Raw genomic sequence first — 18,702 nt, forward strand, 5'->3', positions numbered from 1 at the left:
GCTCTTGAATAGTCTTCTAGTCACTGTGTATAATCCAATTGTGATTCCAGATATTGATGGGTTGGAACAGTAGTACATGTGAGTATTAGAAACCTTTGCTTCTTCAGTGCCTCTGATGTCATTTATTAAAGTTGCAAATAAATAAACAGTATGGGAAAGTGTTTCCAAATAAGGAGTTAATAATTGGCTCAAATGTTTCAATTCATTAAATTGGGCATCTGATCAGAAATAATAACCCAATCATGTGTTTCCTTGTTTGCAGACCTTCAGCCAAGCTCCTACGGATGAAATGAAAAATGGGAATTCTATTTCAAAGCTTCAGAGACATCCATGATGAGGGAATTATTAAAAGAAACTCTAGACTCCTAATCTTATGAAAAAACAGAAAGGATCCACACATTCCTTGAATTGTTTATAGATTTTGCTGTGCTTATATTTGTTAAAGAGTAAAAGCTCTGTAGCTTTCAGTAGTTTCTCTCTCTCTCTCTCTTTTTTTTTTTTTTTTTTCTCAGACTGGGTCTCACTTTATTGGCCAGGCTGGAAAGCAGTGGTGTGATAATAGCTCATTGCAGCTTCGGCCTCCAGGGCTCACACAATCCTCCTGCCTCAGCTTTCCACGTAGCTGGGACCACAGGAGCATGCCACCATGCCCAGCTAATGTTTTATTTTTATTTTTAGTAGAGATGAAGTCTCACTGTGTTGCCCAGGCTGGTTTTAACTCCTGGGCTCAAGTGATCCTCCTGCCTCAGCCTCCCAAAGTGCTGGGATTACAAATGTGAGCCACTATACCCGGCCAGTAGTTTCTCAAAGTTTATTGGAAATGCCATCATTAATTTTTCATCTAAATTTTAATTTAAATCAATTGAATTTAGTTACAGTTTTTGAAATTAAGAAATAATTGTCTTAAAATGAAAATACTACAACTATTTAATCAGATATCCAGTTTAGGCAGATACAAAGGCAGCGAAGAATATGAAAACAAATGTAAAAGATACTAAAATGGTTTTAAGTGGAGACTCAGAAAGATATTTGTATACCAGTGTTCATAGCAGCATTGTTCACAATAGTCAAAAAGTGGAAAAAACCTAAATGCCCATCAATGGATTAATGGATAAACAAAATGTGATGTATCCATAAAATTGAATATCCAGCCATATAAAAGGTCTAACACATGTTAAATATGAATGAACCTTGAAGATATTATGCTAAGTAAAGCAAGACAGACACAAAAGGACAAATATTGTATTATTTCACTTATACGCTGTACCCAGAATAGTCAAATAATAGAGAAATAGAATATGGTTATCAGGGGCTGAAGGTAGAGGGTAATGGGGAACTGTTGGAGGCTGAAAGAGTGAGGGTCGAGATCAACTCAGTATACCACTGGAGACTATATGAGTAAACAGCAAACTGTTTCTCATAATCGCAGAATGTTGGCAAACTGACAAACTGCGTCTGCCACCCAGAAGGAATGCTGAGGGCAGTCACGCCGCAAATACAGTGTTTCTTGTGATTAGGCAAATCTGAAGCCTGTTAGTAATAATATGAACCTGTGATCAATCAAGCAGCTGACCAATCGTTACCTCCTCCTCCACTCTTTCTACCCAATAAATACAAAGTGTTGTGGAAGCTCAGCAGCTGCGTTTGCTCACTAGAAGTGGAGCGCTCTTTTCTTCTTCCCCTGACCCCCTTCTTTATAACAGTTTCTTTTGTCTTAGGTTTTCATCTCTATGGTTGTCCTCCTTCATTCAGTCTCGTAATGACAGTCTCAAATAGTAAGAGTAATGTCCCTCGTAGTGATAGTAACAAGTAGTAATTGTGGCAGTCCGCCACAAGTGGTGCCTGAACAGGAATAAATAGGGACATTCAGGGACAAACAGAGACCTGAAGAGACCTGCAGGGACAAACAGAAATAAGTAGGTATAAATAGAAATAGAGACAAATAGAGATAGGTGGGGAAAGACAGGGACCACAGGGCCAAATAGGGATAAAGACTAGCAGAGACTAGCAGAAACTTGCAGGAACAGATAGGGACACATAGGGTCCTATAGGGACTCGAGCAAGGAAGGTCTGCTGGAGCAGAAAAAAACTAAAGCCCAGAAAAAATTAAAACCAATCAGATGAACGAGAAACCCCATTACAAGTCTGCTGGCAGCAACATAAGGTCAGTGCCCTAGAGGTACAAAGAACGGGAAGTTTTTGAATCAAAATAACATGGGGAAGAATTTGGTTATTTCTTTTCTCTTTTTTGTTTGGAGTTTAGTACGTACCATCTTTTTGTTATTATTTCAGGGTTTGAGAGAATTTTTTGCCCCACCTACAGCACCTATTGAGGGTGGTGAACAGGAGAGGGAGGATGAAAATTGGCTTGTACCGTCTTCTGTGGCTACAGAAAGGCTAACTTTAGCTTTGGCTTTCATGGATTGTAAACATGTGCTGGCGCCTGTGAGATGTGCAGAGGACTTGGGAGGTTTTCTCGGAGCTTAAGATGTGGGAACTGAGCACGAGAAGGATAAGCCTCAGATTTGCTTTCTCTGTGTCTTCTGTTAATCAGAAAGAGCCTCTTTCTCGTTGGCAGTGGAAAGTTTTACCCCGCAGCAATTAACTAAAAGAGGCAGAAACTGAGTGCAGCTTGTGGAGCAGATGCTTCAGCAACAGCATGCCTCCTGGCTACAGCTACAAAATCCTTTGCTTTTGTTTTGGTAGATTTACTAATGTGGGGACCAGGATATGTTTGTGTTCTCACAAAAAATGAACAAACCGTGTGGGTGCTCCCCAGGTGTGTGCGACCATGGAATGGGAGACTGGGGGGACCCATGGATTCCAAACACAGGCCTGGTTCCCCCAGTACAAGCCATGAGCCAGTTGAATCTGAATGTGAAGACGGAACAAGGACTGACTGGAGTCACACTCACATCAACCCCATGACATGCAGACAGATCAAGAAAACCACACAGGAAGCTGAGAATCTGTTAGAGCATCAAGGTCAGGCAAAAGCCTCTGACTCCATGTTTGTGGCCATGCTGGCCACGGTTTCCTGTGCATCTGTAAGATCAGCTGGACCACCAACTGGCAATGGAGGGCTGCACAGACTGTAATTGCCTTTCTCAATTAAAAACAAAAAGGGAGAAATGTTGGAGGCCAAAAGAGTGAGGACTGTGATCAACTCAGTATACCACTGGAGAGTATATGAGTAAACAGCAAACTGTTTCTCATAAATGCAGAATGTTGGCAAACTGACAAACTGTGTCTGCCACCCAGAAGGAATGCTGAGGGCAGTCACACCCCAATTGCAGTGTTTCTTGTGATTAGGCAAATCTGAAGCCTGTTAGTAATAATATGAACCTGTGATCAATCAAGCAGCTGACCAATCGTTACCTCCTCCTCCCTGTTCATTGTACCCGATAAATAAGAAGGGTTATGGAAATTCAGCAGTTGCCTTTGCTCACTAGAAGCAGGGAGCTCTTTTCTTCTTCCCCTGGCCACTTTCTTTATAACAGCTTCTTTTAAGTTTTCATTTCTACGTTCGTCCTCCTTCGTTCAGTCTCGTAATGATGGTCTCAAGCAGTAACAGTAATAACTGTCATAGTGATGGTCTCAAGAAGTAAGAGTGGCTGTCAGTCACAGGGAGTCACTGTTTAATAAGTAGAGTTCCACTTCGTGATGATGACAAACTTCTGAAAAGGGATGGTAATAATGGTTCTACAACAATGTGAATGTCCTTAAAACCTCTAAACGGTACATTTGAAAATGGGGCCAGGTGCGGTGGCTCACTCCTGTAATCCTAGCACTTTGAAGGCCAAGGCAGGCTGGTCACCTGAGGTCAGGAGTGTTCAAGACCAGCCTGGCGAACATGGCGAAACCCTGTCTCTACTAAAAATACAAAAAAATTAGCCAGGCGTGGTGCCGCACACCTAATGGCGCCTGCCTGTAGTCCTAGTTACTTGGGAGGCTAAGGTACAAGAATCACTTGAACCTAGGTGATGGAGGCTGCAGTGAGCCAAGATTGTGTCACTGCCCTCCAACCTGGGAGACAGAGCGAGACTCTGACTCAATTAAAAAAAAAATGGCTAAAATGGTAGATTATATGTTATATATATTTCACCACAATGAAATTTTAAAATTTAAATGAAAAAATGTAGATTAAAAAATGGTTTTGGCTGGGCACAGTGGTTCACACCTGTAATCCCAGCACTTTGGGAGGCCAAAGCAGCAGGATTACTTAAGGTCAGGAGTTTGAGACCAGCCTGGTCAAGGTGATGAAACCCCGTATCTACTAAAAATACAAAACTTAGCCGGGCATGGTGGCACACACCTGTAATCTCAGCTACTTAGGAGGCTGAGGCAGGAGAATTGCTTGAGCCCGAGAGATGGAAGTTGCAGTGAGCCAAGGTCATGCCACTGTACTGCAGCCTGGCCAACAGAGCAAGACTCTGTCTCAAAAAAAAAAAAAAATGGTTTTAGAAATCTGAACAATAACAAGGCCTGATGTTACCTTCAAAGGCTGAAAATATCTCAGAATTTTCTTCCTCAAAGATGCTTGCTTTTGATTTTTTTTCTTTTTTTAAATTATAGCTTCAGGAGGTGCATGTCCAGGTGTGTTGCCTGGGTGTATTACATGATGCTGGAGTTTGGGCTTTTCCCAGAGCAACACTTTCATATTGAGCAATTTAGAGCATAAATTCCTAATCCACCCAACTCTGTTATCAAGCAAGTCTGTTAAGTTCTCAGGGTTTCTGTTTCAGAGGAGTTCATAAGATTTATGAGCTTCATTTTGGCTAAAATTCTTTGGATTCAATGACTCCATTAAGAACATCTGAAATCACTATGCACAAACTAGTGGGCAGCCACTTATTTTTCAAGAATGCAAAACCATCTCAGGCATAGACTCCTAACTTAGCTGTATAAATAAGGGGCTCCCTGCGAGAGCTTACTTACATTCCAATATCATAAAAGGAGGAAAAGTAATCTATAAAAAGAAAAGTGATTCTTACATGTAAGAAGTGTTAAATAAGGCCGAATATTTCTGTTCTATGTATATACAGAGTCTTTGAGATGGAGCCTCACTCTGTTGCCCAGGCTCTAGTGCAGTGGTGCATTCCCAGCTCACTGCAACCTCTCCCTTCTGGCTCAAGCAATCCTCCACCCTCAGCCTCCCAAGTAGCTGGAATTACAGGTGGGTGCCACTATGTCAAGTTAATTTTTGTATTTTTTGTAGAGACAAAAATACTTGTGTTGCTCAGGCTGGTCTCAAACTACTGGGCTTGAGTGAGCCACCTGTCTCAGCCTCCTAAAGTGCTGGGATTACAGGTGTGAAGCCACCTTGCCCAACCCTGTTTAATATATTTTTTAAGCCATCTTATTAAGTAGTATTTGTTAAAATAATCCATAATAATGAGTGGATGGTTGCTTGGGATGGAGTAGGGATCAAGTAAGGGGAAAAGAAATATGGGAGTATGGAGTGTCAAGTCCTGGTAATTAGAGCCTAAGAAGCTTTTTGGCACTTTACATACACACACACACACGCAAGCTTTTCATCTTTCCAATTGAATTAGAATTTTAAAAAAATTTTTTTACTAAGCCTTTCTATGCAAACAATATTTTGCTCTTTGCTTGGAGTAGAAGAAATCAAGAAAAGTGAGAAAAGATACCTGGCATAAAAGGACCTCTTTTGTGGTTAAGCATGGTGATATTATGACCGTGATCTTGAAGAATCTGAGAAACCCGGTCCATCAGTAGATAATGGCTTCCACCTAGGAACAATGCACAATTTCAGTTCTGGAATGATGAGAACACCGTGTCTAAAGTCGATAGTGATCAATCCAGGAGAGGAAAGGTAGGGGAACAGGAAGTGGCTAGTGAGTGGAGGAAGATGAGTTTTGCCAGTCTCCTCATGTCCCTCTGGGTAAAACCCAGCCCACTCACCCAGAGCATGACCACCCAAATTTTTACCTGTGGCTCTGGTCCGTGAGAGATTGCCTCTTGTGAATCACAGTATCCATGTCAGTGTAATGAGTTACTATGTGCTTAGGCCATGGGAGTTCCTCATCCTGAGGTACATGTACATTTTAACTAAGGCCTTATGGAGACACAGAGTCCAAAAGAAATCACAGCATTGGTGGAAATACAGGTATGGTGTTGTGCATATGAGTGTGAATAGTTCCTAAAAAACAATGAGAACTGTTTCTGGGATCCTGCTCTTTGGACATTTATGCTGCTATAGGAGATAGAAACCTTAAGAGACCTGTCCAAGAAATCACTGGAAGGGAAGGAATGAGGGACCACTACTTAGAATCCAAATCTTTAAGATTCTAATGTATTTAGAAAGGATGTACTTAATTTAGGCCAAACAATGATCAAGTTCTAATTAAGACATTTGAGGACAAATGTGGGGCCCTTGGGGTGGGCCTGCTGGATCCTGGTTGCCCAACAGTCTAGAGAATCACTGATTCCAGAAAAATCCTACCATCCCAAGGAAAGAGAAGCTTGATCCTCAAAAGAGGTACAAGTTCTATAAAATCAATGTCTTCTCAGTATATGTTCTAATACACAGCCTTTGCTTGAATCTAAAGTTCTCAGCAGCAGAGAAAGGAAGATCAGAAGAGAAGGTAATGTAATGATAAATACCAAAAGTTTGGGGGTGAAGGTGGAAGGGAGTAGAGAAGTAGTGTGCAGCTCTCTGCGTGACTCAGTTTACTTATACCCAGACTTGAATAGTCTAGAGCAACAAGTGATGTATAAAGTACAAATCTGCAACAGATCTTGCTCACATTTTAATCTGTGTAAGAACAGGGAGCCAGGAAGAAGGGGTCCCCACAGAAACAGCTGTTAGTGGTGGATCTTGGGGAGTCTGGTGACTTTCTGGGGCAAAAATCAGGATTCCAGCACCTCAGAAACGACACCAACTCCTTCTTGGAGCCTGAGGAAGGAGGACGGTGTACTTTCAAGAAGTTAAGAAGCTCTGTTGCTTCACTGAGACTAACACTCAGAAAGGGGGTGGGGGGAGTCTTCGAATGGACTTGACCGTTTCTTGAACAGTGATTTTTGAAAATCCCCAGTGAAAAGGGCTTCAGAATGGAAGTTGTGGTGAGCGTTGTCCTGCAGTAAGAAAACCCTGAGTTAATTCCTCATGGGACATCAGGGAGGCCACATGTGCTCTTAAGGAAGGCATCTCGCTCCCCATCCCTCAGTTGCCGTCTCAGGAAATCAAAATGGGCACTAAATTAGATGATCTGTGGTTCCTCCCAGTTCTAGGAGCCCTGATTCTCCGCGATAAAAGGAATCCATTAGAACCCACTATGGGTTGAAATAAAGTCTTGGGGAAGCTCGATCCTGGGATGATCCCTTTATGTTCATATATGCTTCTCTTTTGTCTCCTATTCCCTTTGGGGTAAAAGTAAAAGAAGTAAAACTGCGACCCAAAATGCTGAATTAACAGTTCCATGAATCCCTCAGAAACGGTCAGCGGCACAGGTAAAAGGAAGGAGGCTCCAAAAGATCCGAATGACCTGGGTCCTCTCCTTAGCCCTAGGCAGTTCTCCAGGTTTCCCGTGGAGGAAAACACTCCACTGGCCTTGCAGCCATGAAATACCTGCCTGCGCCACCCTGGCTCCGAATGCAGCTTCACAACATTTGCAGTGCTGCCCTCAGGAGTGCCTTTCCCTGGTCTCCAAGAGCTGAAAACGCTCACCACCGTTTCTCTTGGAAGCTACTGTGCACCCCCGCCCCATGGAGCTTAGGGTGAGCCTCTGAAAGTCCCACTGCGCTCTGGAGAAGGCAGCCCGGGAACTCAAGCTCTGGTCCTGGTCTCAAATTTCTGGCCCCAACCCTGCGGGATGGGGAGCGCGTCCTGAGCAAGAAGAGAGAGGAAAGGAGAGTCTCTTTTCTCCAAAACTATCTTCCTCACCTCAGCAATAGAGGCCCCTCTCTGCCCCACAGCTGGATGGGTTTCTCCCTCCTCCAGCCCGGTCCGCAAGCCCAGCCTGGAAAATCGCCTGGATGACTCTGATCAAGCGCAGTTCTCTGCAGCCCTTGCAGTGCGGGTATCCGGGACGCCCCTGTCTGGGAATTCTCCGGCCAAGCACTCACCTACTGTAGATATTGTCAGGATTTGGGCAGCCTCTGAGAGCAGGACCCCAGGGAGAAGGAAGCCCACTAGAAGCAGCACCCGCTGCCCAGCCATGCTCACTTCCACAGAAGCCGCAGACCTCAGCCTGGTCTGCGCGCCCTGCGCCCGGCTAAGGGACCCTGTGCACCTCAGTGCTCCAAAGGCACCGGCTGTGGGAAGAGGTAGAAGTGAGGATCCTGCCAGTCTTCTCTTCTGTCCATCCCCTCTTGCCCTCTGCACCTCCTCCCTCGTGCTCCATTGGATAATCTATCCTTGCTCTACCGAACTACCAGCAGTCAGTAGGAGGGGCTGGCGAGTCCATCCTTAACCCTGCTCTGTCCGTGTGATCACAGCCCTCCTGCCTGGAAAATCCTTACTGTAAGCCAGGAATGGCAGGGACCTCAGTAAATCGCTCTGACGAACGCTCGATCTCCATGGGACTCATCTCTCTTTTGCCAAGGCTGTGTGAATTTACCTACTCTAGTTCCCTTCTAACTGCCTCCACTACCTCATACTGCCAGCCCCGTGATCTGTTTCCTGAGAGACTTGCTTAAAATCTTGAGCTGATGTTCCAAGCCCAAGACCTCCCTGGAAGGGGATCCTCAAGGGAAATCAGTATACCATCCCTGGAATCTACCTCTTAGTGTCTCTTTAGAAGGTAACATTCCTGAAGAGAGGCTAGAGTCCTACCTCTGGAAGTCCAGGTCTGTCCCTGGAGGACTGAAATTCAAAATCTGAGCTATCATTCCGAATGAGTATCCTGAAATAGGACTGGTGAATCTTTCCATAATTTCCAAGAGCACATGCTGAAGACAGGTTGTAATTCTACCTCCGTGCAACGTCAGCCCCAGTGAGGGCAGGGATCACTAGGTCCGGTAGTCCCCTTTACACTCTCTATCCTCAAACTAAGACTTCCTTTAGGAAAGGCTTTCAGTGCAACTCTAAACAAGCAGAGGAATCCTTGGTTGCAGTGGGTCCTTGAATTCTGCTTGTACTGTTCCTGCCTTCTTCAGTCTATAGGTGTTATTTTTTCTCATTGGAATTTAAAGCATTACATTCCTATGCATTTGTGCATCCCTCACCTAGCCATACCTACTGTGGAGGAAGAGAGAAGAGAGGAGAGAGAGAGAGAAGTGTGGGAAGGGCCAGGTTTACCAGACATCACAAGGCTCCAGTTCGTCTTAATCTTGTACTTTTCATAATGCATTAGCAAAATAAAGGATTTGTTATCAAACTCCAAGATTTTCATTTATTCAACAATTATATTGATAGCATTTATTTATTTATTTATTTATTTATTTATTTATTTAATTTTATTTTATTTTGAGACAAAATCTCACTTGTAACCCAGGCTAGAGTCCAGTGGTGCAATCTCAGCTTACTGCAATCTCTGCCTCTCAAGTTCAAGCAATTCTCCTGTCTCAGCCTCCTGGGTAGCTGGGATTACAGGTGCCTACCACCACACTCAGCTGATTTTTGTATTTTTCAGTAGAGACGGGGTTTCACCATGTTGGCCAGGCTGGTCTTGAACTCCTGACCTCACAAGATCCACCCCCCCTTGGCCTCCCAAAGTGCTGGGATTACAGGCATGAGCCACCACACCTGGCTGATAGCTATTTATTATGCCAGGCAAAGTGATACTAAACACACTAAGAAATAAAATATATAGTACATTAATGGCAAATGTTACTAAGAAAAATCAAATGGAAAGAGATATGAAGAGTCAGGTATCAGATGCGTTAACGTTTTAAATAGCATGATTCCAATGGACTCTAAAACATTATAGGAGTATCAGAGATATTTGAACCCAAATTTTGGTTGTATTAAGTAGTTATTGTTGCTTTGGAGAAGAGTTCTATGTAATTGTGGTTATAAGCATCTTATAAAGAAATTCTGGCCAGGTGCAGTGGTTCAAGCCTGTAACCCCAGCACTTTGGTAGGTGAGGTGGGCAGAACATGAGGTCAGGAGTTCAAGGCCAGCCTAGCCAACATAGTGAAACCCTGTCTCTACTAAAACTGCAAAAATTAGCCCGGCATGGTGGTGCATGCCTGTGGCCCCAGCTACCCGGGAGGCTGAGGTGGGATAATTGCTTGAACCCGGGAGTTGGAGGTTGCAGTGAGCCAAGATCGCACCATTGCACTCCATGTCAGGAAACAGTGAGACTTTGTCAAAAAAGAAGGAAGGGAGGGAAGGAAAGGAAGGGAGGGAAGGAAAGGAAGGGAGGGAAGGGAAAGAAGGGAGGGAAGGGAAAGAAGGGAGGGAAGGGAAATAAGAGAAGGAAGGAAGGAAGGAAGGAAGGAAGGAAGGAAGGAAGGAAGGAAGGAAGGAAGGAAGGAAGAAGGAAGGAAGGAAAGGAAGGAAGGAAAGGAAGGAAGGAAAGGAAGGAAGGAAGGAAATTGGCTCTTAAGGTACATTCTGAAACATTTACAGATTCAGTCTTATGATTTCTTAGATTTGCTTCAAAATAATAGGTTGTGGGGGTAAACAAGGTTAAATGTGGGTGGCAGCATAAGAAAAGAGACTTTTGCCAGGAGTTAGTAATCAATGAAGCTGAATCCTGGGCATAAAGAAGCTCTACTTTTGTGAATGTTTGAAATTTTTCATTAAGATGTTTTCATAGTTCTTCTACTATAATTCTATTTTTCCTTGGTGTTTTAGCAATTTTTCCTCTATACCCCCAAGGCTACTCATTAAATGCATATATATGAACAACTGTAGTTTCAGGTATTATACCTTCCAGGGAAACAGTCGGTCCTCATTTTATAATGAGGACCTGTTTTGTCTCCGGTGATACTTTTCACCTAAAGTCTATTTTGTTTGCCATTACTACTAACCATTCAGATTTCATCTTCCACTGTGTGAAAAGATCTATCTTTTCCTATCCTTTCATGTTCAACACCCCTGTATCCTCATATTTTAGGTGTGTCTCTTGAAACAGCAATCAGCTTGAAATTTTTATTCAAGTCTGTCAATCTTGTATTTCAGTCCGAATGCATGTGTTTAAATCTACCAGGTTGCTATTTCTCCCATTTATTATGTTACATTTTCTCTACTTTTTGGCTTTCTTTGAAGACTTGATTATTTTAGGCCAATAATTCACTTCAATTAACTTGGAGCGGGGGGTGCTGCTCCATCTCACTGGACTCAGACAAACTGATAACCCATTCACAGTGAACCTGCTTCCTATGCACAGTATTTCCAGACTCATTAGGTCTCCATAAAGGCTTGCAGCAGAAGTTGAGGAGATAGCTTTTCTACAATCTGGTGTCTTCTTTTCTACTTACGGGAAGCTATGGGTTCTGTGGGTGTTATGTGATCTTCTTGTTTATGTTTATCTTACATGCACCATTTAATTACATGCAGATTGTGGAGGCCCCAGAAGGGGAAACTTCCTATGGTGTACTCTCTTTACTCCATCCCAATACCAACCTATGCATTTTCTAAACCTTAATGCCAGTCAAAAGCAAAGAGTGGTACAGACGCCACAAAGGAACAGTACACATGAATACCCAGATTAATTCTAGCACCTATTACTAAAGCCTAAAGTCTCCATTCTCCTGTACATGTGGAGACATTTTGATGTGGATACATACCTCCTACTCATTAGTACAAAATCCTTTGCCCAGAGAACTTCAGAACCATATAGACTGAAAAGAGAGTCCATTTGCAAATTACATTTTCTACAGAACCCAAATAAAGTGCATTTCACCCTTTTTATATGACTTAAGGTTTAGTGCCAACTGGTTTCTAGCAACACACAGTCCTGTCCGTGCTGTCCTTGGAACCACAGCTACAATTGCATTCCACCTTCTCATCTACATGGATCTGGGGATCCATGATTGAAATTATCTGCTCTGGCTGATTGTCTTGTGGTCCCCATCACACTTAGAAAGTCACTGAAGGCTGGGCGCAGTGGCTCACACCTGTAATCCCAACACTTTGGGAGGCCGAGGTGGGCAGATCACCTGAGGTCAGGAGTTGGAGACCAGCCTGGCCAACATGATGAAACCCCGTCTCTACTCAAAATACAAAAAAATTAGCCAGACGTGGTGGTGGGTACTTGTAATCCCAGCTACTCAGGAGGCTGAGGCAGGAGAATCGCTTGAACCTGGGAGGTGGAGGTTACAGTGAGCCGAGATCGTGCCACTTGCACTCCAGCCTGGGCAACAGAGTGAGACTCCATCTCAATTAAAAAAAAAAAGAAAGAAAGAAAAAGGAAAGTCATTGAGGCAAACTCAGTGGTTCCTCAGATCCAGCCAGAGACTGTAACCAGGAAACAGAAGTGTTTCTTTATCAGCCCGCCCATGATTGCTTGCTGCTTAAGTGCATGAATATAGGTCAAGACTAAATAACAAAACATTCTGGTTCAACAGGTCAAGCATTCTGGAGGATTTGGGGCCACTTTTCCCATTCTTCAGACCCTACGGGTTGACTAACCCTCCACCCACTTCCTGCTGCCTTCATCCTGACCAGTGCCAGTGCAGACTTGCCCCATTCCCCGATAGCCGTGAGTAGCCAGATGACGGAATTCTGGACAACTAGGACAGAAATCTCTTGGCCAATCGTTTAGTGAGGTTGTGGATAGATGATGTTGTAAATTTTTAGTTTTCAGGAAATCTGGAAACCTACAGTCTGCATGCCTGATCAGCAAAGAAGGAGCTCTCTGTGGGCACTAGAGACAGGGACCCAATGTGGAGGCCTGCAAGCGTGTGTCTGGCCCTGAAATCTCAAGCATAGGACAGGGTTCCTGAGCATTGAAGAGAATATGCAGGAGAACAGAACAGAAATGGAAAGAACATGCAAGATGTCTTTCTCAGGTGTTATTCTGTGACAGATGGTGACTGACAGAAGCTGAGAAGATCTGGACAGGAAGTCTGGAATGGTCAGGCTGTGATTCAGAGAGGTGCATGACAAGGAAGGTGGATTTTAAGGCTGGAAATCTGAGGGTCAGTGGTCCAAGTCACTTAGAGACAGAATCACAGCACAGCCCTTGCTGATGGCAAACAAAGGAGGACAAGAGAACTGGAAAGAATTCTGCTAACAGGCAGGAGCTAGTAAGGATGAATTTGTAGCAGAATTAGCAAGTGGAGAGGATGTGGAGAACAGATTTGCCAGAACTGGTGGGAAGCCCCCAAGAAAATGTAACACTGTCCAACAAACACACCCCTCCCAAGGCTGTACATGGTCTCACATCTCCTTCACCTTTCTGGCCCCAGGCAGCCACCCAACTGCCATGCCACGCACATCAGTGTCCCACAAAGCTACATAGTGCCCAGAGTGAGCCCCAGGAGGAACACAAAGACATTGGGCAGGTTCTGCTCATTTCAGGGCTGCAGGAAGGCATAAAGTTTGAGGTGTGCTGCCCCCTGTCCCCACCCCATCTGGAGGATGTAGTTGATTCAGCCCACCAGCTGCTGGTGGGCTCAGGGTTTGGGAGCACCCGATGACGCTGGTGGCCAGGGCTGCAGACTTGTACCTGTTTGCAGAAACAGAAGGGTGGAAGCAGCATTCAATGACAGCTCTCAGCAGCTTAGGCTTGACACAGAAGGCTGGTTTTCAGACAGTTGTAGCCTGGCTCTGAAATTTACTAGCTAGGTGCCTACAAACCGTTCAGTTTTCTGAAGATTCCTATGTTCATGAAATTGAACTTAATGCTGAAAGGTAAGGATGTGCATGAGTCAGTCCCCACCTTCATGGAACTTATGATCTACTAGTCGAAGAGACACCTACGTGGTTGTTATGTGTGCTCTTGCTAAGGAAGCACTGCTGTTTGTAGTTCTCTCAGTGGATAGAGCTAGGCCATATATACAAGCAGATGTGCATATAGATATTCCATACATAAATCTCTATGTCTCTATCTCCATGTCTTTACTATTGTGAATAATGCTAAAATGAACGTTCAAGAACTTGTGTCTTTTTGGTAGAATGATTCATTTTATTTTGGGTATGTACCCAGTAATGGGATGACTGGGTTGAACAGTAGTTCTATTTTTAGTTCTTCGAGAAATCTCCAAACTGCTTCCCACAGAACCTGTAGTAATTCGCATTACCACCAACAGTATATAAGTGTTCCCATTTCTCTACAGCCTTGCCAACATCTGTTATGTTTAGAGCTTTTAGTAATAGCCATTCTGACTGGTGTGAGATGGTGTTTCATTGTAGTTTTGATTCAGATTTCCCTGATGATTAGTGATGTTGAGCATTTTGTCATGTTTGCTGGCTGCTTGTATGTCTTCTTATGAGAAGGGTCTGTTCATGTCCTTTCCCACTTTTTAATTGGGTTGTTTTGATCTTGTTGGGTTCCTTATAGCTTCTGAATATTAGTCCTTTGTCAAAAGCATAGTTAGCAAGTATTTTCTCTCAATCCATAGGTTGTCTGTTTACTCTGTTGATAGTTTCTTTTGCCGTGCAGAAACTCTTTGGTTTAATTAGGTCCCACTTATCAATTTTTGTTATTGTTACAATTGATTTTGAAGACTTAGTTATAAATCCTTTTGCTTTGTTCATTAGAAAATGTTTTTTCTTTATTTTTGTCTGACTCGGTTGATTCAAGGGATCCATCTTTGAGCTCTTCAATTAGTTCCCCTGTTCCAACTAGTCTGTTGTTAAGGCTTCCAAATATGTTTTGAAATTCCTGTAGTGGTTTTCTGTATTCCAGAAGTTCAGTTTGGTTCTTTCTTCTAGCTATGATGTCTTTCATATATTGGGTCAGTTTTCTGGCTTCCATGGATTGAATTTCAACCTTCTTTTGGATCTCGTTGAACTTTTTTATCATCCAGATTCTGAATTCTGTGTCTATCTTTTCGGACATTTCAATCTGGTTAGGATTCATTGCTAGGGAGCTAGTGCAATTCTTTGGAGGTAACGAAACACTCAGACTTTTTGAATTGCCAGAGTTCTTGCACTGGTTTCTTATTATCTGAGGGACCTGGGATTTCATTTTCTTTTTGAATTTGGATGGGCCTTTTTGTTTTCATACTATTTTTTCCCTTGAGGGTTTGACTGCGGTTAATGTTGTGTTTAGCTGGTTGGCTTCTTTGCTGGGTGCTTTCAGAGGGCGGAGGCTCTGAATGAGTTCCTAGGTTGTAGATTCCTGCCGTGGGTTTCAGAGGCATTGCATTGTTTGGTGGTGTAATTCAAGCTGCAATCCAGTAGATGGCACTTAATGTAAGGCCCACAGATAGGCTCTTCCTCAGCCAGGTGCCCCTTTGGTTTTGCAGTACATGTGCAACAGTGCCCTGCAGAAGAGAGGCAGGGGCAAGAATTGATATATTTTCTGAGTCTGCTCCCAGGCTTTGGTGACATATCCTTCAACTACAGGCACTGCGCCCACATTTCCTTTGCGTCAAGGGGGCCTTTGGAATTTCCTCATACCTTATACCTTAGGGCTAGTCCCAGCTAAGGGTTAAGTCACCAGGAGACTCACAACACCCCGGTGATATACCAGTCCCCTGTAAGAGTCAGAGTGGGCTGTGGAATGTGTCTGGCTGGTGATGCAATGGGTCAAGGGTGGAGTCTAGGTGCCTAAGCAGGACAAACTGCTTTCCACAGGGACTGAAGTAATTTACATCCTCAACAACAGCTTTCCATTTCTCCATAGGCTGATCAACATCTGTTATTTTCAGACTTTTTAGTAATAGCCATTCTGACTGGTGTAAGATAGTATCTCATTGTAGTTTTCATTTGCATTTCTCTGATAATCAATGATGAGAATTTTTCCATATGCTTGTTGGCTGTTTGTTTTCTTTTGAGAAGGTCTGTTCATGTCATTTGCCCAATTTTTAATGAGGTTATTTGTTTTTTTTCTTGTTGATTTGTTTAAATTCTTTGTAGACTGTGAACATTAGCCCTTGGTCAGATGAATCATTTAAAATATTTGCTTCCATTCTGTAGGTTGTTTGTTTACTCTGTTGATAGTTTTTGTTGTTGTTGTTTTGCTTTGGGTTTTTTGCTGTGTAGAAGTGCTTTAGTTTAATTAGGTCACAGTTGTCAATTTCTGTTTATATTGCATTTGATTTTGAGGACATGGCCATAAATTCTTTGCCTAGGCCAATGTCCAGAAGTTTTATCTAGGTTTTTATCTAGGATTTTTATAGTCATAGATCTCATATTGAGCATCTTATCCATCTTTAGTTAATTTTCATACAAAGTGAGAAGTAGGTGCCCAGTTTCATTCTTCTGCAAGCAACTAGCCAATTTTCCAGCACCATTTATTGAATAGGGTGTTCTTCTCCTTTGTTTTTGTCCACTTGTCAAAGATCAGTCGGCTGTAAGTATGTGACTTTATTTCTAGATTCTCTGTTCTGTTTCATTTGTCTATGTGTCTATTTTTGTACCAGTCCCATGCTGTTTTGGTTTCTATAGACTTGCAGGATAGTTTGAAATTAGGTAATGTGATGCCTGGCTTTGCTGTTGTTTTGCTTATGATTGCTTTGGCTGTTTGGGTTCTTTTTTTTTTTTTTTTTTTTTTTTTTTTTTTGGTTCCATATGAATTTTAGAACAGTTTTTTTCTAATGCTGTGAGAAATGATGTTGGTAATTTGATAAGCATAATGTTGAATCTGTAAACTGCTTTGGGCACTGTGGACATTTTAACAATATTGATTCTTCTAATTCATGAGCATGGAATGTTTTTCCATTTGTTTTGTGTTGTCTATGATTTTTTTTCAGCAGTGTTTTGTAGTTCTTCTTGTAGAGATCTCTCATCTCCTTGTTTAGATGTATCCGTAGGTATTTTGTGGGGTTCTATTGGTGATTGTGAATAGAATTGCCTTTTTTTTTTTTTTTGAGACTTATGCTGGAGTGCAGTGGCATGATCTCAGCTCACTGCAACCTCCGCCTCCCAGGTTCAAGCGATTCTCCTGTGTCAGCCTCCTGAGTAGCTGGGATTACAGGTGCTCACCACCATGCCCAACTAATTTTTGTATTTTAGTAGAGACAGGGTTTCACCATGTTGGCCAGGCTGGTCTTAAACTCCTGACCTCAAGTGATCTGCCCCACTCGGCCTCGCAAAGTGCTGGGATTACAGGTGTGAACCACTGTGCCCGGCCTAGGACTGCATTTTTTTAATTTTTAAATTTTAACTTTTGTGGGTACATAATAGGTGTATATATTTATGGGATACATGAGGTATTTTGGACAGGCATTCAGTGCATAATAATCAGGATTGCATTTTTGATTTGGCTCTCAACTTAAACACTGTTGATGTGTAAAAATGTTAATGATTTTTGTACATTGATTTTGTATCCTGAAACTTTACTGGGCATTTATCTAGTCTAGGAGCCTATTGGAATAAGCTTTAGGGTTTTCTAGGTATAGAATCATATCATCATTGAAGAGAGACAATTTTACTTGCTTTTTCTAAATTTGGATGTCTTTTATTTTTTTTCCCTTCCCTGATGGCTCAGGCTAGGACTTCCAGGGCTATGTTGAAGAGAAATGGTAAGAGTGGATATCCTTTCCTTTTTCCAGTTCTTAGGAGGAATGCTTCCAACTTTTGTTCATTCAGTATGATGTTGGGTGTGGGTTTATCATAGATGATTCTTATGTATGCTTCTTTAATGCCTAGTTTGTTGAGTGTTTTTATCATGAAGGGATGTTGGATTTATCAAAAGCTTTCTTATATATATTGAAATAACCAAATGATATTTGTTTTTAATTCTGTTTATGTGGTGAATCTCATTTATTAATTTGCCCATCTTGAAGCATCATTGCTTTTCAGGAATAAATGCCACTTGATCACGGTGAGTTGTCTTTTTGATGTGCTGCTGGATTTGGTTTGCTGGTATTTTGTTTAGGATTTTTCCCTCTATGTTTGCCAGCAATATTGGCCTATAGTTTCCTTTTTTTGTTATGTCCTTGCAAGATTTTGTTTCAGGATGACACTGGTTTCTTAGAATGAGTTATGAAGGAATCCCTCCTCCTCTACTTTTTGGAATAATTTCAGTAAGATTGTCACCAGCTCTTCTTTGTATGTTTGCTAGAATTCAGCTATAAATCCATCTGCTCCAGGAGTTTTTTTGTTCTTTTTGTTTTTGTTAAAAAACAAAACAAAATTAAAAAAAAAAAAAAAAAAAACGGTCTCACTCTGTCACCCAGGCTGCAGTGAAGTGGAGTGGTCACAGCTCATTGACGCCTTGACTCCCTGGGCTCAAGAAATCTTCCCACCTCAGCCTCCCAAGTAGCTGGGACTACTGGCAAACACCACCATGCCTGGCTAATTTTTGTAGTGTTTGTAGAGATGAGGTTTCACCATGGTGCCCAGGCTGGTCTCAAACTCCAGGGTTCAAGTATTCCACCCAGTTCAGCCTCCCAAAGTGTTGGGATTACAGACATGAGCCACTGCACCTGGCCCAATTTTTTATAGTGGGTAAATGTTTATTACTTATACAACTCCAAAACTCATTTTTGGTCTGTTCATGGTTTCAATTTCTTCGTGGTTCAACTTTGGGAGGTTGGGTATTTCCAGGAATTTATGCATTTCCTCTAAATTTTCTAGTTTGTGCACATAGAGATGTTCATAGCAGTCTCTCAGGATCTTCTGTATTTCTGTGGAATCAGTTGTAATGTCACCTTTGCCATTTAGGATTGTAGTT

General features: G+C 42.5%; 1 protein-coding gene across 2 annotated transcripts in view; it reads right to left on the reverse strand.

The window, feature by feature from the left end:
- Positions 1-8,268, reverse strand: part of UGT3A2 (UDP glycosyltransferase family 3 member A2) — a 30,303-nt gene extending 22,035 nt beyond the window's left edge. Inside the window, exons 1-2 of one of the 2 annotated variants that reach the window (XM_010362904.2) lie at positions 8,089-8,268; positions 5,652-5,753 (exon numbers count right to left, since the gene is read on the reverse strand). In XM_010362904.2, coding sequence (XP_010361206.1) covers positions 5,652-5,753; positions 8,089-8,182 — 196 coding nt within the window. In that variant the 5' untranslated portion in view covers positions 8,183-8,268. The remainder of the gene's footprint in view (positions 1-5,651; positions 5,754-8,088) is intronic. The other variant, XM_010362906.2, reaches the window with a different exon arrangement.
- Positions 8,269-18,702: the final 10,434 nt, after the last annotated feature.

Source organism: Rhinopithecus roxellana, chromosome 3 (assembly GCF_007565055.1).
Source record: "Rhinopithecus roxellana isolate Shanxi Qingling chromosome 3, ASM756505v1, whole genome shotgun sequence".
In the NCBI taxonomy this organism is placed as follows: Eukaryota; Metazoa; Chordata; class Mammalia; order Primates; family Cercopithecidae; genus Rhinopithecus; species Rhinopithecus roxellana.